Raw genomic sequence first — 23,886 nt, 5'->3', positions numbered from 1 at the left:
AGAGGGACCAGTCCTTGGAGAAGGACACCATGCCTGGTACAGACTCAGTGAAAAAGAGGAAGACCCTCAACGAGATGGATTGAGACAGTGGCTGAAACAATGGGCTCAAACAGCAATGATTGTGAGGATAGCACAGGACTGGGCAATGTTTCGTCCTGTTGTACATAGGGTCAGTATGAGTTGGAACTGACTCCGTGGCACCTAACAGCAACAACAAGCCAATAAAATTATGGGTCATGGATCAAGGAACCACATAGGATCACGTCCCTAATTTTAATGTCTATCCAGATCTTTATTTGGAATCCATATTTTTAGCAAATAGCCCAGGTATTTATCATCAAGAGCTTGCGGAACTTTGCTAAACTAGAATGTTATGGTCAGGTTAGAAATGTCTTGGTTATTCTGGACCACTTTAAAAAGTAGAAATAGATACTATCATGATATCTGTGTAATAGGATTTATCCAAAGGGAAATGTGTTTAGGCTTCAAAGCATTAGCCCTTTAATTTTCTTAAATGGCTTTTGAAGCTAGACATGGACAGCTCTTTTTTATAGAATTGTTGGTTGTGTTGGTATTCAGACTCCTCTAAGATTGTGAGGACTTCCTTTGTTTTTATTCCTTTTTTCCTCCTCTGGCTCTGAAAAACAGATGGTCTTAGTGTTTCAGTGGATTCAGTTTTCTCGGAGATTATCAGTAATTCATTCAGTTTTCTTTACGCATTTGTAGAATGGGGACAAATGTATTTGACCTCTTCTCTAGGCATAACGAAGCCCTGGTGGCACAGTGCTTAAGAGCTTGACTGCTAACCAAATATTGGCAATTCGAATCCACTAGCTGCTTCTTGGAAACCCTATGGGGCGGTTCCACTCTGTCCTGTAGGGTCGCTATGAGTCAGAATTGACTGGACGGCAGTGGGTTTGGTTTGTTTTCTAGGCTTAAATGTGTGAAAAAAAAATTAATATGTAACTCAGTTGTACAATAACATATAAAATCCCAAACAAGAATTTTTTGTGTGTTCTAATATTGCATTAGTGCTGGTTGTGGTATGGGCATTCTAACTAATAACTGGAAAATGCTTTTCTTCCAGGGAACCGAAAGGAGGAGAATTGTTGTTGTTGTTGTTAGGTGCCATCGAGTCAATTTCAACTCATAGTGATCCTGTGCACAACCGAACAAAACACTGCCCAGCCCTGCACCATCCTCACAGTTGTTGCTATGCTTGTGCCATTGTTGCAGCCACTGTGTCAATCCATTTCATTGAGGGTCTTCCTCTTTTTCACTGACCCTCTACTGTACCAAGAATGATATCCTTCTCCAGGGACTGATCCCTCCTGATAACATGTCCAAAGTATGTGGGATGTAGTCTAGCCATCCTTGCCTCCAAGGAGTATTCTGGTTGTACTTCTTCCAAGACAGATTTGTTCGTTCTTCTGGCAGTCCATGGCATACTCAATATTCTTCGCCAACACCACAACTCAAAGGCATCAATTCTTCTTTGGTCTCCTTATTCATTGCCCAGTTTTCGCATACATATGAGGGGATTGAAAACACCATGGCTTGGGTCAGGCGCACCTTAGTCCTCAAGGTGACATCTTTGCTTTTCAACACTTTAAAGAAGTCTTTTGCAGCACATTTACTCAAAATGTGTCTTTTGATTTCTTGACTGCTGCTTCCATGGATGTTGATTGTGAATCCAAGTAAAATGAAATTCTTGACAACCTCAATCTTTTCTCCATTCGTCATGATGTTACTTATTGGTCCAGTTGTGAGGGTTTTTATTTTCTTTAAGTTGAGGTATGATCCATACTGTAGGCTGTGGTCTTTGATCTTCATCAGTAAGTGCTTCAAGTGCTCTTCGCTTTCAGCATGCAAGGTTGTATCATCTATATAACGTAGGTTGTTAATGAGTTTTCCTCTAATCCTGATGCCTCATTCTTCTTCAGATAGTCTGGCTTCTCGGATTATTTGCTCAGCATACAGGTTGAATAGATATGGTGAAAGGATACAACCCTGACACACACCTTTCCTGACTTTAAACCACGCAGTATCCCCTTGTTCTGTTGAAACAACTGTCTCTTGATCCATGGACAGATTCCTCATGAGTACAATTAAGTGTTTCGGAATTCCCATTCTCCACAATGTAATCCATAATTTGTTATGGTACACAGAGGCGAATGCCTTAGCATAGTCAATAAAACACAGGTAAACATCTTTATGGTATTCTCTGCTTTCAGCCAGGATCCATCTGACATCAGCAATGATATCCATTTTTTTCTTTCTGAAAATTAAAATCTAAAAATGGAACAAAATGCACAATTTCTAAGAGATAGGTTCTAAGTTAATACGATGATATATCTAACTTCAAGTAAATGATTTAACTTCTGGAACTCAGATTCCTTATCTCCAAGATGATGATTAACTTGAAATCGTGGGTAACTCATCCCACAGATCAATGATACTGAGTTCACCCCTTCTTGTTTTGTGTGATGAATAACTTTAGCTTGAGGGGAAGTGTAGGTAAAGAATAAAGGTGTACAGTTTTTTTGCCTTCCCAACAGAGAAGAGCTGCACTGATTTGGAAAACTGCGTGTACAAATTAAAGGAAGTGTCATTATTCCAATTCATAGTAACACTAGAGGACAGAGTAGAACTGCCCCATAAGGTTTCCAAGGCTGTAAATCTTTACGGAAGCAGACTGACACATAGTTCTCCTGCTGAATGGCCAGTGGGTTCAAACCCCTGACCTTTATGGTTAGCAATCAAGCACTTAACCATTGCACCATCAGGGCTCCCATGAGTCAGAATCAACTGGAAGGGCAGTGGGTTTGGTTTTTGCTCAAATGGAGAATGCGAGTCTTATCATTGAAGACACACTGAGAAGTTTAGACAATATAATCTCACTAAATTTAAAATTTTATTAATTAGTTTTGTCTCTCAATTGACCTAGACACGTTTGCTTTCATTTGATAAAGATGTATTAGAACAACATTTACTTTCAGAGATTCTCCCCTCCCCCCTATAATAAGGCTTTTTCTTCCTTAAATGCCGTCCTTAAACTCTACTAAACCATTAGGATAAATCTAAATTTCATATTAATATACAATTTTAATCTTCTGCATTACTAATATGTAGTTTTAAATTTGGATGAAGTCTTTACACTCAGCAGTTTTGTTATGACATTCTGAAGTTGTGATCTCTGAAATTATCTTAAAGACTATTTCTGTTGTCATCTATTTGTCATCTGTGTTGTGTGACTAAGAAAATATCCAGGTATTAGATGAGTGATTTCCTGACTTTGATTTTTACTTTTCATTTCTTATTCTTCCAGTCACAATTGTTCTGTGACTTTGCATAAATTAGTTACAGTAACTTAGGATTGACATTTTCTGTCTGCTCCTGAGAGATAAAATAAGAAGTCATGGTTTAGGATTTTAAAACATTTTGGATTCTATAGTTGGCAGTCTGCGGTGTCATTTTTTATAACCCATGGGTTACTACATTTTCCAATTAGAAAGCATTCCTACAAATCAGATAAAAATTTGATGGTACTGAATCATGTTTTATCAGCAATGAAACTAAAGACCTTGACTTTTAAAATCCTCATCAAAAACAAAAATTCTGTGTAGATATGTTTGATTTGGGGTTTTTAAGGACATTTAAGTCCTTTGGAATTTTAAAGGCCTACTTTCTGTAAAAGCTCAATCTCATCAGCCAGAACAAGGCCGACTGTGGAACAGACCATCAATTGCTCATATGCAAGTTCAAGCTGAAACTGAAGAAAATCAGGGCAAGTGAACGAGAGCCAAAATATGACCTTGAGTATATCCCACCTGAATTTAGAGACCATCTGAAGAATAAATTTGACGCATTGAACACTAGTGACCGCAAACCAGACGAGTTGTGGAATGACATCAAGGACATCACCCATGAAGAAAGCAAGAGGTCACTGAAACGACAGGAGAGAAAGAAGAGACCAAGATGGATGTCAGAGGAGACTCTGAAACTTGCTCTTAAGCGTTGAGCAGCGAAAGCAAAAGGAAGAATTGATGAAGTAAAAGAACTGAACAGATTTCAAAGGGCGGCTCGAGAAGACAAAGTATTATAATGACAAGTGCAGAGAGCTAGAGATGGAAAACCAAAAGGGAAGAACAAGCTCAGCGTTTCTCAAGCTGAAAGAACTGAAGAAAAAATTCAAGCCTCAAGTTGCAATAGTGAAGGATTCCATGGGGAAAATATTAAACAACGCAGGAAGCATCAAAAGAAGATGGAAGGAATACACAGAGTCATTATACCAAAAGGAATTAGTCGATATTCAACCATTTCAAGAGGTGGCATATGATCAGGAACCAATGGTACTGAAGGAAGAAGTCCAAGCTGCTCAGAAGGCATTGGCGAAAAACAAGGGTCCAAGAATCGATGGAATATCAATTGAAATGTTTCAACAAACAGATGGTGTTGAGGTTATCAACTTTGGTGTGACCTGATTCTGAATCTATCCCTTGCTAGTTATGTGATCTTGGACAGTTTATTCAAATTCTCTAAACCAGAGATCAGCAAACTATGGCCCTCCAACCAAACCCAGCCCACTGCCTGTTTTTGTGTGGCCCACAAGGATAGTTTTATATTTTTAAATGATTGAAAAAAATCAAAAGAACACTATTTCATGACACATGATAATTTTATGAAATTCATATTTTGGTACCCCAAAATAAAGTTTTCTTGGAACATAGCCATGCTCCTTCATTTATACATTATTATCTATGGTGGCCTTTGTACTACAGGGGTAGAGCCTAGTAGTTGTGACAGAGACCACGTGTTCCACAAAGCCTAAAATATTTACTCTCTGGCTCTTTACCGAAAATATTCGCTTAACCCCACTCTAAAACTAAGTTTCCTCTTCTATACAGTGGAAATAATAGCACCTACTTCAAAGTAAAAAAATAAATAAGTAAAAATTTATTTCAAAGAGGTTTGAGATAATGCATGAAAAATGCTTAACATAGTGGCAACACATGAGAAGCACCCATTAAATGTTAGCCATTGCTGTAACTATTAAAGTTTATAGTGTTTATAGTCTACAAATTTATACAGTGAAGATGGGCCTAAAATTCAAATCCTTTTTTATGCATTAAAAATAATTAGTTCTGTTATGCCTGAAGTTCGACCTATTGCCGTTGAGTCAATTCTGACTCATAGTGACCCTATAGGACAGAGTAGAACTGCCTCATAGAGTTTCCAAGGAGTGGCTGGTAGATTCAGACTGCCAACCTTTTTGGTTAGCAGCCTGAGCTCTTAGCCGCTGAGCCACCAGAGTCCCGCCTGATGTTCAAAGACCTCCTCAATCACTCCTTGACCTATCTTTCCATTTAATTTTCCATTACTCTCTTTCACCTCACTCACTCTAGGCCAAGTATACATCCTACGACCTTTCTGTACCCTCTCTGTTCTATTTCCCCCTTCACCTCTCTTCTCTACATGCCCAAGTGTAGCCCATATTCCAGAATCTGGCACCAACACTATTTCCTTCACAGTTCTTTTATCATCCCTGTGTACACTATGCCACACAATACCGCCTTCAACAAAAACAAACACAAAAGAATATTGGAAGTTAGCTCTCTTCCCATGACTTCTTGAGCATTTTGTTTCTACACCTTAGGGCACACATCACTCATTAGGTTGTATTTTTGTGTGTATGTGTAGTTAAAAATATACATAACAAAACATATGCCATCTCAACAATTTCTACATATACAACTCAGTGATATTAAGTTCTTCGATTTGTGTGCAACCATTCTCACTGTGCTTTTCCAAATTATTCCATCACCATTAACACAAATTCAATGCCCCCTTAGTAAAAACTTCCCTTTCCCTCTCCCTCCCACCCCTAGTAACCACTGGTAATCTTTGCTTTCTATATATTTGCTTCTTTTGTTTAAGTGAGAACACGTAGTGTTTGTCATTTTGTGACTGACTTATTTCTCTCAGCATGATGCTTCCAAGGCTGATCCATGTTATGTCATGGATAGGGCTTCATTAATCTTTATGACTCTATAATATTCCATTGAACGTATATGCTCCATTTTGTTTATCCTTTCATCTATTGATGAACATTTCAGTTGTTTCTACCTTTGCCTACTGTGAAAAGTGCTGCAGTGAACACTGTTGTACAGGTTTCTGTTTGCGTTCCTGCCTTCACTTCTTCTGGGTGTATACCTAGGACTGGGATTGCTGGGTCATATGGTAGTTCTGTGTTCAACTTTTTGAGGAACCACCAAACTGTTTTCCACAGTGGCTGAAGCATTTTATGTTCCCACCAGCAATGGATAAGGATTCCAGCTTTTCCAAAACCTTGTCAACACTTGTTGTTTTCCATTTCTTAAAAATCATTAACATTCTAATAGGTGTGAGGTGGTATCTCATTGTAGTTTTGATTTGCATTTCTCTAATGGCTAATGATATCGAGCATCTTTTCATGTGCTTGTTGGCTGTTTGCATATCGTCTTTGGTGAAAGGTCTATTCAAGTTCTTTGCCCATTTTTTGATTGGATTGTTTGTCTTTTTGATGTTAAGTTGTACAGTATATGTATATATATATATATATATGATATTAGGCCCTTGTTGGTTCCTGAAATTTATCTCCCAATCTGTAAGTTGTCTTTTCACTTTTTTAATAAAGTGGTTATATTTTAATTACTTATATACTTCTATTCTGCACTGTTTGAGGGCAGTGCCATTCTTATCCATCTGTGCAGTCTATAGAATACCCTAAGCAATATTTACACATAGCAGTACCCAGTGCATGTTTTTTGAATGCATACATCTCTTGTTTTGTCTTCTAAGGTGTGAAATTTTTCCTCTTTTCAGACAGAATTCCTTGACATAAGCCAGCTGTCTTTCATCCGTGATTTGGGACCAAAGGGCATGTAAGTTCGAGTGCTGAACCTTTCAAGAGAAGTGTGAAAAGTGAGAAGCTTTAACATCTGGTTCATCTGCAGACCCTGGTGATGCGGCTTCTCTGGCTTTACCACTAGCTTCTTGTTTTCTCCAACGGAATTGGAGCAACTGAGGGAATCTATTTATACAAAACAAAACATCTGGCTGCAATAAACAACACTAGCAACTGCTCCATCCTCTTTCTCATTAGTTTATAGCACAACTTGCCTCTAACCCAACAACTATGATGTGGGAACAGCGCATTAAACATCAAATATATATGACACCTTCCTCTAATGACTTAGAAAAGCTGTTAACTCATTTTGATGGTTATTTAAAAATAATTCTGTGCAAAATGTATGTTATTTAACAAAACTGAAATTTACTGAATGATTATTTTCCTTCTCCATATTAGAGTTTGATGTTATAAACAGCTAAACATTAAAATTTTTGTTAAGAACATTCTTAGGAGTTTTTTAAACATTGTTTTATTTTGTTTAGCCATTATTGCTCTTTCTTGTCACATCTTTCAACAGTAAGTTATTACTCCTTTCAAAGCTGGTATGGCTCACTTGGTAGAGCTGTATGTGAAAGGATGCAGAAATATCCTGGCATTGGTGGGCGAGCCCCTCCAATGGTCTAAACAAGCACCTGAACCATCCCTGTGAGGGTATTTGGAAATATGTAGGATCTTTTTTAGTTTTTCACAATGACTGGAGGAGCCAGGATGCTTAAGGTCCTTCAGTGTGCACAACACAATTATGCTGCCCCAAATGTTATGCCTGACCAGGGTCCTTTTGAAGATTAACTGTAGAGTACCCAGCCTAACAAATATGGCATTGAGCTATTTGAGGGTGAAGGAGGAAAGGGTATGGAGGAAAGCCATGTGAGCAAAAGATGGCTTATTTAGTCCCAAGTTACTAGGCTGTCTCAACTAAGTGTAAGTGGGAAAATTGAACATGATGGGTTAATTTTGTGTCTCTTTTAGAGAAGGTATGATAATGAAAAGGTCTGGAGGACATAGGATACCGGGCTTGAATTGCTGTGGCCAGGGAAGAGTCTGCTACCGATGGTCAAAAAGGTAGGACTTATGTGTTTTGTGTGTTTGCTTATTTTAATCAATTAGGTTTTGGGGGAGTTTTTCCATATTAGTTTAAAATTATAAATTCTTTCATAACCATGGGAGAACAAGTTTTAATTATATTTTTAAGTTCCTAATTTCAGCATCCACTCAAATATTCCACCCATAACTGGACCGTAGGTAAAGTGTGCAAATTATAAGCATAAAAATCCAGTGATCCACAGGAGTAAAAAATTGTTCAGTTAGAGAAAATACACAAATGGTCAATAAGTACATGAAAAGATGCTCAACATCATCCGTCCTTAGGGAAACGCAAACCAAAACCACAATGAGTTATAACTTCACATTCGCTAAGAGGGCTATAATCAAAAATACTGGTGAGGATGTGGAGAAACTGGAACTCTCTTCATACATTCCTGGTAGAAATGTGAAATGGTATAGCTACTTTGGTAAACAGTCTGGCATTTCCTCCGAAAGTTAAATATAGAGTTATCATATTCTCCAGTAATGCCTCCATTAGGTATTTACCCAAGAGAATTGAAAACACCAAAACTTATACACAAATGTTCATAGCAGCATTTTTCTAGTATCCAACAAGTATAAATAACCCAAATGTCCATCAACTAATGAATGGATTTTTAAAAACGTAGTATATCCATATAGAGTTCAGCCACAAAGAAAGAGATGCAGATTGCTAGTGGGTACAAGGTTTCTCTTTGGGATGTTGAAAATACTCTGGAAGTTCAATGGTGGTGATGGTTACACAGCTTTGTGGATATACTAAAAACCACTGAATTGTATACTTTAAAAGACTGGGTTTTATGGTACGTGAATTATATCTCAATAAAAGGTAAAAATTGAAAAAAAACTTAATTAACAAAAAAAGAATGAAATACTGACACATGAATGAACCTTGAAAACATTATGCTAAATGAATCAAGCCAGACAGGTAAGGCCACATATTGCTTGATTACATTCATATCAAATTTCCAGAATAGGCAAATCCATAGAGACAGAAAGTAGACTACTAGTTTCCAGGGGCTGGGGGAAGTGAGAATTGGGAGTAACTGCTAATGGGTATGAGGTTTCTTTTTGTACCTAAAGTCACATGAGTCAGAGATGGCTCGATGGCAGCTATCTATCTATCCTTGCTCTTCCTTCCTGTGTTTCCCTTCTGGTACTTCGAACGTTACTTCCTTTACATTTTTGTCTCAGGTTACTTCTGGAGCAACCCAGCCTAAGACATCTACTCAAGGAATGGAAGCCTTGATCTGCTGCATTCTTTCTTTACTGAGTGCCTAATGTTTGCCAGGTTCTGTTTAGCCACTGTGAAAACAACAGTGAACAAAACAAACAAAATCCCTGCCCTCATGGAGCTTTATTAGAGGTGATACGCAGACAATAGCTAAGCAAACAAGTAATGTTAATAATATAAATTCAAGTGGTGATAAGATCTTTGAAGGAAAAATAAATCCAATGGGGTAGTGAGGGACTTGAGGACTGGAGAGGGTGACTTTAGCTCAGGGAGTCAAGGATGGTCTTACGGAGGAGTAGAGGTTTGAGTTGTAAGATATATGAGAAGGGGGAGCCAGAAGAGTTGTGGGAGGAAGCTTCATTATATAAAAGAAATATCCTTTCCCTCTTTTTAAGCTTTAGATTAAATCATGCTTCAACCAGGACAGTCTAAAAAGATATGACCTTCCCTGGAATGAAATGTGTCATTATTTTAAATTGTATAAATCTCTCCATGACGATTAAAGCCTTGGTTCCATATTAATAAGTATTTACTGAGTCACATTTATGGGATTTGAAATAGCTGTACCAAATCAAGGTGATAAAACAGGGCTGACAAAATTAGTTTAGAAAGTTTCTCACAGTAGAAGGCTATTGGTGTCAGTATGGGAGTTACTTTGAAAGGTGACAATTGTTCATAACTCTATCTCTTTTTGTACCCATGAAAAGCCATTCTCATCACTTTATTTATTCTGCATTGACAAATCAAGGTAAGACAAGCAGAACAATTAAACTTTGAATCAAGTCTCCTAATGACCTTGTCTCAGAGAAAAGTTGGAAAGAAAAACAAACACAGCAAACATTTCTTTCCACAATTTAAAATGTCTTGAAAGTTTGCTAGCAGACATCCAAGGCACAACGATTGGTCTGTATTCACCTGAAGCAACAAGGGAAGAAGGAAAGTCAGGAATAGAAAGAGGAAATGGATATGTGGCTAATTGCCTCCATGTCCAGCTGTCTCCCTTGCCATGAGACAAGAAGAACTGGATGGTGCCCAGCTATCGCTACTAAACGTTTTATTCAAAGATTCTATAGAAGAATGCTGATCAAAAGGGGAAAAAAAGTAAAGCAGAATTTCAAATTCTCACAACATCCAGATTTCTGGAGCCAAGGAGGCTGGATGAACCCCCAAAACTATTGCCCTGAGATAATCTTTAAACCTTAAACCAAAAATATCTCCTGAAGTCATGTTAAATCCAAACAATAGTTTAGCTTACCTAGTAAAGAATGCCTGCCTTGAGTATTATGCTCTTTTAAGATCTATCTATATGAGATTAAATTGACAACAACAACTCAAAAGATTAGATAGGAACCTTAGGGGGCAGTGAATTTATGTTAATGGAGGAGGAACAACTCAGAAAAGGAGGGTGAGAATGGTGACACAATGCAAAGAATGTGATCAATGTCACTGAATTGTACATGATGAAACTGTTCAATTGGTGTATGTTTTGCTGTGCATAGTTTTTTTTATTAACAACAACAAAGCAGAATAAATTATTTTTTTAAATGTCTGCTTAAATAGTGCATTTATTGAGCAACTCCTTTATACCTGGTAATGGACCAGAGATACTGTTTCTTCTCCCATATGTCTTAAAAGGAAGAGATGTATAGATGTTAAGAAATAAATTTAGCATTTACTTCACTGAACAATGAGCTATACCAAGAATTGTTTTTTTTTTACACAGTGACAGTGTCTGAATGATTTTATTTAATCTCTGGAACCCATTCATGCAGCCAATATTTAGGTGGAATGATTTCTTTGGCTAAAGACTTGCTCTGGGCTGCCCAAGAATTACAAGGCACTGAGCAGATGGTGGTGGATAAGAGAGAGAGATTCCCTGCTCTTATGGATCTGAATTTCTAAGGGGGGAGACAGACCATAAACAAACTGACCCATGAATAATTTCAGATAGGAAAAAGTACAGTAAAGAAGCTCAAACAGGGTCTCATGATGGAGTAGAGCAAGGGCACTGGGGACAGGTGTTTTAGATATTGTAGCCAGGGGAGGCCTTGCTGAGGAGGAATATTAAAGCAAAGGCTTGATTGACAAGGGGCCTCTAGGTAAGGATCTGGAAGCAACACGTCCTAGGCAGAAGAACAGCAAATTTAGAGGCTGAAGGACCAAGCTTGGAAATTTTGAAGAACAATCAGGCCAGCATGGTCAGAGAGAACAATGGAATATAAGACTGAGAAGGTGAGGGCAGCTCATTTTCACCCAGGCCCTCTGACCAAGGTGTGGAATTTGGATTTATTCCAAGTGACAGCCACTAGAGGTTGTTAGCAATGCAAAGATTTAATGACTAGTTTATGGACAAGGGAAGAAACAGGGAAACCAAACAGGAACCTGCTGCAGCTAGCCAGTGAGAAGGGATGGGCCTGGCCTAGTGATGTGGCGGTGTATAGGATGTGTTTAGAGGTTAAAAAAAAAAAAAAAGCTAACACATCTCTCTTAAGTACTGGAGGGAGAGATTGTGCTCGAAGATGACTCCTGGGTTGCAAGCTATGAATGTGGGCGATGCTTGTGCCCTTTACTGAAATGGGAAAACTATGCAAGGGGCAGACTGCCTGGGTGGGAAACAAGAGGTCCGTTTTGCAGAATTCCAAATTCTCATGGAATCCAGACTTTCTGGAGCCACTGAGGCTGGATGAACCTTTGAAACTGTTGCCCCGAGATAATCTTTAAACTCAACCAAAAGTATCCCCTGAAGTCTTCTTTAAACCAAACCATACTTTAGCTTATTTAGTAAAAAATGTTTGCCTTGAACATGGTGCTGTTTTGAAGATCTATGGGATCAAACTGACAACAGCAACTTGAAAGCTCAGATAGGAAGCTTAGGGACCAGTGAGTTCATGTTAAAGGGAAAGAACAATTTGGAAAAGGAGGGTGAGAATGGTTGCATGACTTTAAGTACGTAATCAGTGTCACTGAATTGTATATGCAGAAATTGTTGAATTGGCGTATTGCTCTGTACACTTTCATAATAATAATAATAATAATAATAATAATAATAAAGTTAACATTTTGGCCATTGGAAGACAACTTTATATCCATACTCATATCCATATTTATGTATCTATATAACTCTACCACATATTTATATATCTGTATAACTCTACCACAATTCAATGCTTTTTTATTTGACCAGAACCTGAATAGACAGTAATCCCTGGAATTTATGCCCTGACTTGTTTCCTATCACTCATTCATTCACTACTCACTGAATCTGTTCTGTTCCATTCTGGGCTAAATTCTGGGGGTACAGCTACACCCAAACACAGCAGGGGCTTGCCTTCACGGCGCTTGGAGGGGCATGACTAAGAGGTCAAATGTTGGGTCAGATGAACCAGACTCTGGGTTTGACTTCTTCAATCTGTGACTTGAGCAAATTGTTTAAGCTCGCTAAAACTTCTTTTACATAACAAAACCTTCCCCCACACTGTTTTTTAAATGGGAGACAGTAATAAATAATAATAAATACATTCTTAACAGGGTTGAAAAAGGACTGAATGAAATAGCATTTGATGTAAATGAACGTAAAGCATTTACCAGAGTTCCTGATACTTCATTGTTGTTGTTGCTAGGTGCCATCAAATCGGTTCCCACTCGTAGCAACCCTATGCACAATAGAACAAAACACTGCCTGGTCCTGTGCCATCCTCACAATTGTTGCTATACTTAAGCCCATTGTTACTGCCACTGTGTCAATCCGTCTCATTGAGAGTCTTCCTCTTTTTCATTGACCCTCTACTTTACCAAGCATGATTTCCTACTTCAGGGACTGATTCCTCCTGACAACCATGTCCAAAGAATGTGAGACACAGTCTTGCCATCCTTGCGTTCAAGGAGCATTTTGGTTGTACTTCTTCCAAGACAGATTTGTTAGTTCTTTTGGCAGTCCATGGTTTATTCAACGTTCTTTGCCAACACCACAATTCAAAGACGTCAATTCTTCAGCACTCAGTAAATGGTAGCTGTAACAGTTGGGATTTAGTAGCAAAATAAAAACAGAAACATTGCCTCATTCCATCAAACCATTCAGAAAGAATGATGTAAAAGAGGTGATGATGTGATGAAACCTACGTTTTAATGCCATGGCAAGTAGTAGTGCAGGCAGGAGGTGTCTTGTAAGAACAGACCATAATTTCACCTGGTTGAGAACAAGAGCAGTCTTAATAGTTCACATGTATTGGTGCCAAGCACCATGCTAAGCAATTTACATGAATTATCCCAATTAATCCTCACAGATATTTATGGACTGGGCGTTTCTGTTATCCTCATTTTATAGATTTGAACTTCAGTCTCAGTGTCCCAAATTCATACAAGCAGGTGGGTGATAGCGCTGGAACTTGTGCCCAGGGAGGCTGACTTGAGGGCAGCACCTTAACCACTGTGCAGCCTGTGCTGACTTCTACAAGGATGGTTGACAGATTCCTTTCTTTCTGCATATCCTCCTGTTGAAGAAAAAAAAAATTTTTCAAAACAGAGAAAGAAGAAATCAGAAGAATTTTAATGAATGGCATAATTAAAGGAGAATTTTAAATACAGACCAATGATCTGTTTATCCTAAATCTTGCTGTTGTTAGCTGCTATTGAGTGGGCCACCAACTCATGGTGACTCCATGCTTAATGGAACAAAATGTTGCCCAGTCCTACGCCATACGGCTAATTTACTATAGATCGAACCATAGTCATCCATAGGGGTTTCCTTGGTTGGTTTTTCAGAATAGATTACCAAAACTTTCTTCCTGTGTTTAATCTGGAAGATCCACTGAAACTTATTCAGCATTATAGCACTGCAGAAGCCTCCTCTGATAGACGAGTGGTGGCTACCCATGAAGTGCGGTGGCAGGGAATTCAACCCAGTCTCCTGTGTGGAAGGCGAGAATTCTACCACTAATGACTGTTAAAAGGAACAAATCATCATTGTCAAAACAGACACCATTATCTTTTGTATGCAGTTTTTAAAATCCAGCTGTCAGTGCTAAGCAACTACATATTTCCAGGCTGCCACACATTGTGGGGTATAGATGGGGAAGGAACTGTTAACATAGGATGTAGTATGAATGACATTCCCTAGAGTTCAGCAGTCCTCTGGCCCAATAATACATCTAGCTATCTCCTTCCAGTCTCTGACCAAGGCTGCTTATAGCCTGTGTATGGCCTCTGTGCAAACTGGAACAAATGCCCCATTCTTGTAGGGTGATGCAGTCTTCATCAAAGCCCTGCCTCAGCAGGGGTCCTTGTACAGGGCACACCTGTACAGTGAGATATGGTGGCCTATTCCTGAAGGCATGTCTGTAGCCATTGGCCCTGGTGGTGATGCCATGAGCCTGTGCTCTCAGGAGCATTCCTGAGATTTGCTTTTTAATGCCAGAGGTGGGAGCTGGTTACACCTGCATCAGGATCATCCTGTTGTCATCCTATGCCCTTGTGGCTGGTAAAGATCCCACAGTAGGCTCTGAGACCAGTCAGGTGTCCTTGACTTCTAGGTAGGCGAAGTCATACGCCTGGGCTGCTTGATTTTCTTTTCAGATTGTCAGCCCTGCCAGCTGCGGTTTTCAAAGCCTTAGGCTCCTTTCCCAGTCAACAACATAGCACGCCAGCACTCTGGGCCTTTGCCACACTGTCTGCTCTCTCACTCGCATCAAAAGCCAAGCTGGGAAAACAGAGTGCTGTAGCAAAGGAACTTTAACAGATGTGTGATCCAGTTACTCTTTTAGCCTTAACCAGGTGTTACCACCAGGCAGCTGTATATCTGGATTCCTACCTCAACCCCATCAGAATCACTGAGTTACCATTGATGGCACAACCTTGCTATTTCTCTTGAGGGCTGCTATAAGAATTCTTATAAAAAGTATATTTTCTGAATTTGCTGAAAATTGCTATTAAGAGTACTCCATTATATTGTTGTGTGGCCTTAAGTAGGTCCCAAATGAGAAGTTGCCCTTGGAATTTAACCCCAGGATAGAAACCTTTATTTTTTAAATTTATTCATTTCAACAAGAAAACTTTGCAGGATATTGGTGTGCCATCACCATAATTACATTAGGCTTTTAGGTTAGGTATTTGTTATCTGTGACCTTGGTGTTTTTTCTTTTATTAACCCTATCACATGTCCTTTACAGTAAATTACTCTATCGCCCTTTATTCGGAAGGAGACAGGCTATATGTTTTTTAAGAAACGAGTTAAATAAAAGTATGTGGGAATTAACATAGATTTCCCTATATTAAATCCTAAATTAAAAAGCCATTAAAATATAATGTAGTTATCATAGTGGGATGCAGATCTTAAATTCTCCTAAAAGACCAGGCTTAATGGTCTGACTGAGACCGGGGGGACCCTGACAGTCATGGTCCCTGGACGCTTTGACAGCCCAAGATTGGAACCGTTCCTGAAACCTACTCTACAGACAGGGATTGGCCTGGACTATAAAACAGACAATGATGCTGGTGAGGAGTGAACTTCGTGGCTCAGGTAGACACATGAGACTATGTGGGCAACTCCTGTCTGGTGGCAAGATGAGAAGGAAAAAGGATACAGGAGCTAGTTGAATGGACTTGGTGAATACAGGGTAGAGAGGAGGAATGTGCTATCCTATCAAGGGGAGAGCAACTGGGAGTGCAAAGCGGGGTGTGTATGGCTTTTTGAATGAGAGACTGACTTGATTTGTAAACATTCACCTAAAGCACAATAAATAAATTAAATATATATAATGTAGTTATCATAGATTTCTACCACTCGTCTGTCAGTTTGTCATACTGTGGGGGCTTGCATGTTGCTGTGATGCTGGAAGATATGCCATTGGTATTTCAAATACCAACAGGGTCACCCATGATGGACAGATTTCAGTGGAGCTTCCAAACTAAGACAGACTTGGAAGAAGGACCTGACAATCTACTTTTTTAGAAAGTTGGCCAGCGAAAACCTTATGAGTAATGACGGAACATTGGCTCATGTAGCTCTGGAAGATGAGTTCCTCTGGTTGGAAGGCACTCAAAATATGACTGGGGGAAGAGCTGCCTCTTCAAAGTAGAGTTGACCTTAAAAATGTGGATGGAGTAAAACATTCAGAATCTTCATTTGCTGATGTGACATGACTCAATGAGAAGAAACTGCTACAAACATCCATTAGTAATCAGAACGTAGAAGGTATGAAGTATGAATCTAGGAAAATTGGAAGTCATCAAAAATGAAATACGATACATAAATATCAATATCCTGGGCATTAGCGAGCTGAAATGGACTGGTATTGGCCATTTTGAGTCAGACAATCATACAGTCTACTATGCCAGAATGATAAATTGAAGAAGAATGGCATCACCACAAAGAACATTTTAAGATCTATCCTGAAGTATAACGCTGGCAGTCATAGGATAATATCCATACACCTACAAGGAAAACTAGTTGATATGACTATTATTCGAACTTACACACCAACCACTAAGACCAAAGATAAAGAAATTGAAGATTTTTACCAAGTTCTGCAGTATTAAGTGGATTAAACATGCAATCAAGATCATTGATTATTACCAGTGATTGCAATGCATAAGCTGGAAACAAAGAAGAAGGATTGGTAGTTGGAAAATATGACCTTGGTGATAGAAACGACACCAGAGATCCCGTGATAGAATTTTGCAAGGCCAACAACTCCTTCATTGCAAATATCTTTTTTTCAACAACATAAACGACAACTATACACACGGACCTTGCCAGATGGAATACACAGGAATCAAATCCACTACATCTGTGGAAAGAGACACTGGAAAAGCTCAATATCTTCAGTCAGAACAAGGTCAGGGGCCAACTGCAGAACAGACCATCAATTGCTCATATGCAAGTTCAAGTCGAAGCTGAAGAAAATTGAAACAAGTTCACAAGAGCCAGAATATGACCTTGAATATATCTCACCTAAATTTAGAGACCTTCACAAGAATATATTTGATGCATTGAACACTAATGACTGAAGACCAGATGAGATGTACAAGGACATCATACATGAAGAAAGCAAGAGGTCATTAAAAAGACAGGAAATAAAGAAAAAAACAAAATGGATGTCAGAAGAGACTGAAATTTAGAGTAGTGAAAGCAAAAGGAGAAATGATGAAGTAAAAGAGCCGAACAGAAGGTTTCAAAGGGAAGCTTGAGAAGACAGAGAAAAGTATTATAATGAAATGTACAAAGACCTGGAGTTAGAAAACCAAAAGGGCAGAACACACTTGCCATTTCTGAAGGTGAAAGAACTGAAGAAAAATTTCAAGCCTTGAGTTGCAATAATGAAGAATTCTAAGGGGAAAATATTGAACGACGCAGGAAGCATCAAAAGAAGATGGGAGGAATACACAGAGTCACTGTACCAAAAAGAATTGGTTGACGTTCAACCGTTTCAGAAGATAGCTTATGATCAAGAATGGATGATACTGAAAGGAGAGGTCCAAGCTGTACTGAGGGCATTGGCAAAAAACAAGCCTTCTGGAATTGATGGAATACCAACTGAGACGTTTCAGCAAACAGATGCAATGCTGGAAGCACTCACTCATCTATGCCAAGAAATTTGGAAGATAGCTACCTGGCCAGCTGACTGCAACAGATCCATATATGTACCCATTCAAAACAAAGGTGTTCCAACAGAATGTGGAAATTATCCAACAATGTCATTAATATCACATACAGATAAAATTTTGCCGAAGATAATTCAAAAACAGTTGCAACAGTACATAGACAGGGAACTGCCAGAAATTCAAGATGGATCTTGGCTGAAAGCAGAAAATACCAGAAAGATGTTTACTTGTGTTTTTTTGGCTATGCAAAGGCATTCAACTGTGTGGATCATAACAAATTATAGTTAACATTGTGAAGAATGGAAATTCCAGAACACTTAATTGTGTTCACAAGGAACTTGTACATATACCAAGTGGCAGTCAGTCGAATAGAACAAGGGGATAGTGCGTGGTTTAAAGTAAAGAAAAGTGTGTGTCAGGGTTGTATCCTTTCATCATACTTTTTCAGTCTGTATGCTGAGCAAATCATCTGAGAAGCTGGACTATATGATGAAAAACACAGCATTAGGATTGGAGAAAGATTCGTTAAGAACCTGTGATATGCAAATGACACAACCTTACTTGCTGAAAGCAAAGAGGACTTGAAGCATTTACTGGTGACGATTAAAGACCACAGCCTTCAGTTTGGATTACACCTCAACATAAAGGAAAATCCTCACAACCTGGCAAATAACATTCATAATAAGTGGAGAAAAGATTGAAGTTGTCAGGGATTTCATTTTACTTGGATCCACAATCAACACCCAGGGAAGCAGCAGTCAAGAAATCAAGTGACCCATTTCGTTGGGCAAATCTGCAAAAAAGACCTCTTTAAAGTGTTAAAAAGCAAAGATGTCACTTTAAGACTAAGGTGCGCATGACCCAAGCCGTGGTGTTTTCAGTCACCTCACATCCATGTAAAAACTGGACAATGAATAAGAAAAACCAAAGAAGAATTGATGCCTTTGAATTATGGTGTTGGCAAAGAATATTGAGTATACCATGGACTGCCAGAAGAGTGAACAAACCTGTCTTGGAAGAAGCACAGCCAGAATGCTCGTGAGGAGCAAGTATGGCTAGACTTTGCCTCACATACTTTGGACATGTTATCAGGAGAAACCATTTCCTGGAGGAGGACATCGTACTTGGCAAAGTAGAGGGTCAATGGAGAAGAGAAAGACCCTCAACCAGACAGACTGACACAGTGGCTGCAACAATGAGCTCAAACATAATAACGATTGTGAGGATGACACAGGACGGGCAGTGTTTCGTTCTGTTCGATACCTGCCTACATATTGGGCCACTATGAGTCAGAACCGACTTGACAGCACCTAACAACAACAATAGCAATGATATTATTAACCTACTTTCTTGCCCAGTTATAAGAATTCACTTATTTATAAGCACCTTGATGTTTTTGTTAGATACATAGATAACCAGGGCTTTCTACTGATATGATGGGTCTGGGGTGGGGCCAGGAATCTGTTATTTTTAACATGCTTCCCAAGAGATTCTGATGATTGGATGACACTCATCCATGATATCAAGCGAGCCGTCTTAGCATGGCCTTCAAGTGTACCTAGCGTGGCCTTTGCCCTTTCCCCTCACTCTTCTTTCACTACTCCGAGACCCTGACTACACCAAACTGTTCTCAAGCACACAGCACAGTTGACATAGAACCTTAATCATACCAAACACTCGTGACAAGACCTGGAAGAAAGTCCCTGATGTTGGCCGGTAGTGCTCAAGGGATGTACAATTGGAGCCTTAGCTGTTGAATGAATGAAATGAGTTGGGTAACAAAAACTATCATGAAAAAGACAAATAAGGCTATCAGTGTGTAAATTCCGCACCTCAGTGCCTTTGCTAGCTCTTCCCTCCATGCAGCATGTCCTCCCAGGCTTTACTTGCCAGAATTCTTCCTGGCATCCCTCAGACACCACTTCTCCTGGAGAATGGCACTAGCTCCTTCTCCTAGCAGAACTAAGGACTCCCTCTTCCTTGTACCCATCACTTTTTGCTTTTCTAGTATCTATCCCATTCTGCTTAGATTTATAATTATTTGTGCCCCATACATCTTTTTTTTTAATTATGTTACATATATATGTAACAAATTGTTTGCAACATTTCAACATTTTTAATGTGTACAATTCAGTGACATTAGTTACATTTATTGTGTTGTCCAACCGTTAACATTATCCATTTCAAATTTTTCCCAACATCCTCTTCCCTGTACATCTTCCCCCACCAGCCCAGTAAGCTCCCTCCAACACCCTCTTCTCCATACATCTTCCCCCACTGGCCTAGTTAGCCCCTCCAGAACAGATGTTCATGTCTGCTATTTTGTGCTACTTCCACTTCTTCCCTTATGTTTATAATTTTCCATTATGAAATGCTTATATACATTTAATTGAATGGAAGTGCTCTTAAGAATTCATGTACTATTGAGCATCATTTATTAAAGGTCATTAAAACCACAAATAATTTGACATGAACAACAGAATATGTAGGATGTTGGACACAGTGAAATTTTTAAAGGGGATTTTACTCACTATTAATTGCCTCTTTAATGATAGTTTTTGTCAGTAAACACCAACCCATTCCATTCATCCAGCAGCTGGGGCTCCAATTGTACATCTCATGAGCACTACCTGCCAATATCAGGGGTTTTCTCCCAGGTTTTGTCATTAGTGTTTGGGATGGTTAAGGTTGTCTGTCAGCTTGGCTGGGCCAGGATTCTCAGTAGTTTGGCAGTTATGTAATGGTGTAGTTTGGCAGTTATGTAATGATGTAGTCATCCTCCATGATGTGATTTGATGTGATCAGCCAATCAGTTGTAAGGGGAGTTTCTTCGGGGATGTGGCCTGCATCCAATATATAATTGGACATTCTGGCAAAGCTCACTTGCTTGCTCTGGATCCTGCATCCAGCTCATCATCATCTGACCTCCAATTCTTGGGACTTGAGCCAGCTGCTGCCATATTGCCTGTCGATCTTGGGATTCATTGGGCTCTGCAGCCCATTATCCAGCAGCCTGCTGTCTCACCTGTCGATCTTAGAATTTGTCAGCCTTGCAGCCCATGAACCAGCAGCCTGCCATCTGGCCTGCTGATCTTGAGTTCATCTGCCCCAGCAGCTACATGAATTGGGAGAAGCCTCCAGCCTGATGCCTGACCCATGGATTTGAGACTTGCCAGCCTCTGCCGCCTTGTTAGCCATTTCCATAGATATAAATCTCTGTCTTTATATACATACCTCACTGGTTTTGCTTCTCTAGAGAACCCAGCCTCAGACAGCTTTAAAGGGATAATAAATTCTTCTTGAGTTCTTTGGTGTTAGCAATTCTTAGAAAAACAAAAGAGAAAGTTTTTTTTTTCCTTTTCCAGTGTAATTTTTAAAGACCAAATCTTCTGTGTAAAAAATAAAATTATGTCTACAGTCTACTAGAATGTTTACTTAAGACTTGTAATAATTTGTTCTTTTTGTTTCAGCAATTCAATACAATTAAAAATACTTATTACCCTCTTACAGGTGGTTAATAGTGAAAGATTCTTTTTTACTGTATATGAAGCCAGACAATGGTGCTATTGCCTTCGTCCTGCTGGTAGATAAAGAATTCAGAATTAAGGTGGGGAAGAAGGAGACAGAGACTAAATATGGACTCCGAATTGATAATCTCTCCAGGTAGAAATTTCAAATTTTTTTAAAGGTTTCTATTAAAATCTCGTAAAAGCATTAAAATTTTCTTTCGACTTTAAGCAATGTAGGTAAAATTTAGATGTCAAAAATTGTTATTTTAGAACTCATCCTCAATCAAAGGTAATGAAAATAATTTTTCCTTCTGCATTTTTTAACGACAGATTATCCTATGTGAAACAGAAACAAACAAAAAAATATTATCCCATGCATTGATACATGCTCATTTTAACAAAATTTACAACTCTGTAATAGCAATTCACCAAACAGATAAATTAAGGGATGATAGTTGCCATTTTTAAAAAATAAAATAAGATAAAATTTTAATTTTATAAATTGATATCCTTTTTATTTATTTTATTTATAAAAATTCTGTTTATATGCAGATTTTAAGAAAGAGATCTTGAAAGGATACTCAAGTGTACATTCACTATAGATTTTCTTAGTGAGTATGTGTGTGTATTTATATATATGGTTTCTGGGGGACTGTAATTATACCATGTGTGTCTTTCTGTCTCTATATATACATTTCTCTCTATGTAGTTCAGCCTCGTGTATATGAACACACATATATACATTTCTTTCTTTATACACACACATATATATGTATTTAATGGCAGAGTATATATAAAAATATATGTACAGTATTTTTACATAAATAACATACACCTTTTTTTTTTTCCTACATTTGTTTGCCAACCATGCCCTCTCCCCGGGAGTTATTTTCATAAGCACAGCTATGCCAATCCTTACTATATATGCATGTTTGTGTGTGTGTGTGTGTGTGTGTGTGTGTGTGTGTGTGTGTAAAAAGGTGCTGAAATTCCTGATTCTCTCTGACAATGAAAGGTTCAGGATTAGTCACTAGAAATGCAATGACTCTGCCATTAAACTTTCCTCCTGCTGCTGCTGCGTTCCTGTTTTCCAGAAGGCAACAGAAGTCAGGCCATAATTCTCAGCGGTCCCTATAACAGTTACTTTATTGGCCACTTTATTCCATTTCCTACCTCATTCCCTGGGCAGCACTGCCAGATGAATCCATTCAAATCCATATCTCCTCAGCTTCCTCCCTGGTATAAGCTCTTCCCACCATCTATCAAATAACTCTCTCAATTCCTCCATTTATAATATAAGGCCCTTTATCTTACTTTATTTGCAGTCCCGACCCAGCAGCCTCTCAGGTTCTGTGGAAGCAGTTCTTTTACCATCCCTTCTTACACATTTCTTCTTTCCTGTTTAACTTTGTTCTTCCTGTCTCCATGTTTGGAATAGTTTTTATTTTTCTTATATCTGATCCACATCCTGTGACAAGGCCTCCCCTTATCACCTCTCTCTTCCACAAAATCTTTTGGTAACTGGTTGGCAGAGGCATTTCAACTCAGTTGGAGTAGTACTTACTTCATCAGGCTGACTCAAGCCCAGGCACTTCCATGCCCTCTGGCCCTTGCTCCCGGAAATTCCTGTCTCCTTCCGCCCCGACTGAGGATGCTTCACTCCTCTCAGCTCCACCATGTCTCCACCTCCTCATCTCCACCTCCCAGCAGCAGTAGGCACTAATGGTTCAATGGCTTTTCAGACAAGAGCCAGGCATCAATCTTTGATTTATTGAGGTGAGGGATTTGAGCACCCCTAATCTGCTAACTAAAAGATTGGTGGTTCAAACCCACCCAGTGGCTCTGTGGGAGAAAAGACCTGGCAGTCTGCTTCAATAGGGATTACAGCCTGGAAAACCCTATGGGACAGTTCTACTCTGTCACATAGGGTCACTATGACACAGAATCAACTCCACAACACACAATGATGACAACAATATCTATAAATAAATATTTTAGGAACTGTGAACATAGCCCTTTCCCTGCTTCTCATCAGGATCATTGCATTCCCCCCCAAAAGCAATCTCTCCCTCCTCACTTACAGTCTTCTGTTTATATTGGAGTAGGGGTGGATTTCTGCCTAAATGGCAGAAAGACAGTTGGCTCCAACACCTTGTTTTTCTCTGAACTTCAAATTATGGTAACTTATTTTCATCTCTTGGCATTAGTTACTGATTGTGACACTTGCCATCTAATAACTTTCTGTAATCTGTAATATTTTAGGGTAGTTTAGTCATGAGTGGCAGAAAATCCAATGCAAACTGGCTTATACCTGAAACAGAATCCATCAGTCGCATTGGCTTCAAACATGGCTGATTCTGAGACTCAGACTACATCATTGAGGCACATTTTCCCTGTGCTTCTCAGCTCTGCCTTCCTCTGTGGATCTACTCCCTCCTCAGGATGGTCCCTCCATTGTAGCAAGATGGCTGCCTCCCACCACACACACCAAATTTGGTGCAAGGGAAAGA

At 39.1% G+C, this 23,886-nt stretch overlaps 1 protein-coding gene across 5 annotated transcripts in view; it reads left to right on the top strand.

Moving 5' to 3' along the window:
• Nucleotides 1-23,886, top strand: part of PLD1 (phospholipase D1) — a 230,693-nt gene that overhangs the window by 100,066 nt on the left and 106,741 nt on the right. For all 5 annotated transcript variants that reach the window (XM_010596030.3, XM_023555502.2, XM_064275473.1 and 2 more), the window contains exons 7-9: nucleotides 6,865-6,923; nucleotides 7,922-8,014; nucleotides 21,378-21,530. In XM_010596030.3, coding sequence (XP_010594332.1) covers nucleotides 6,865-6,923; nucleotides 7,922-8,014; nucleotides 21,378-21,530 — 305 coding nt within the window. The remainder of the gene's footprint in view (nucleotides 1-6,864; nucleotides 6,924-7,921; nucleotides 8,015-21,377; nucleotides 21,531-23,886) is intronic.

The sequence above is a fragment of the Loxodonta africana genome, chromosome 23 (assembly GCF_030014295.1).
Source record: "Loxodonta africana isolate mLoxAfr1 chromosome 23, mLoxAfr1.hap2, whole genome shotgun sequence".
Classification (NCBI taxonomy): Eukaryota; Metazoa; Chordata; class Mammalia; order Proboscidea; family Elephantidae; genus Loxodonta; species Loxodonta africana.
Note: the sequence above shows the minus strand (reverse complement) of the source record. Positions and strands in the feature narration are given on the sequence as shown.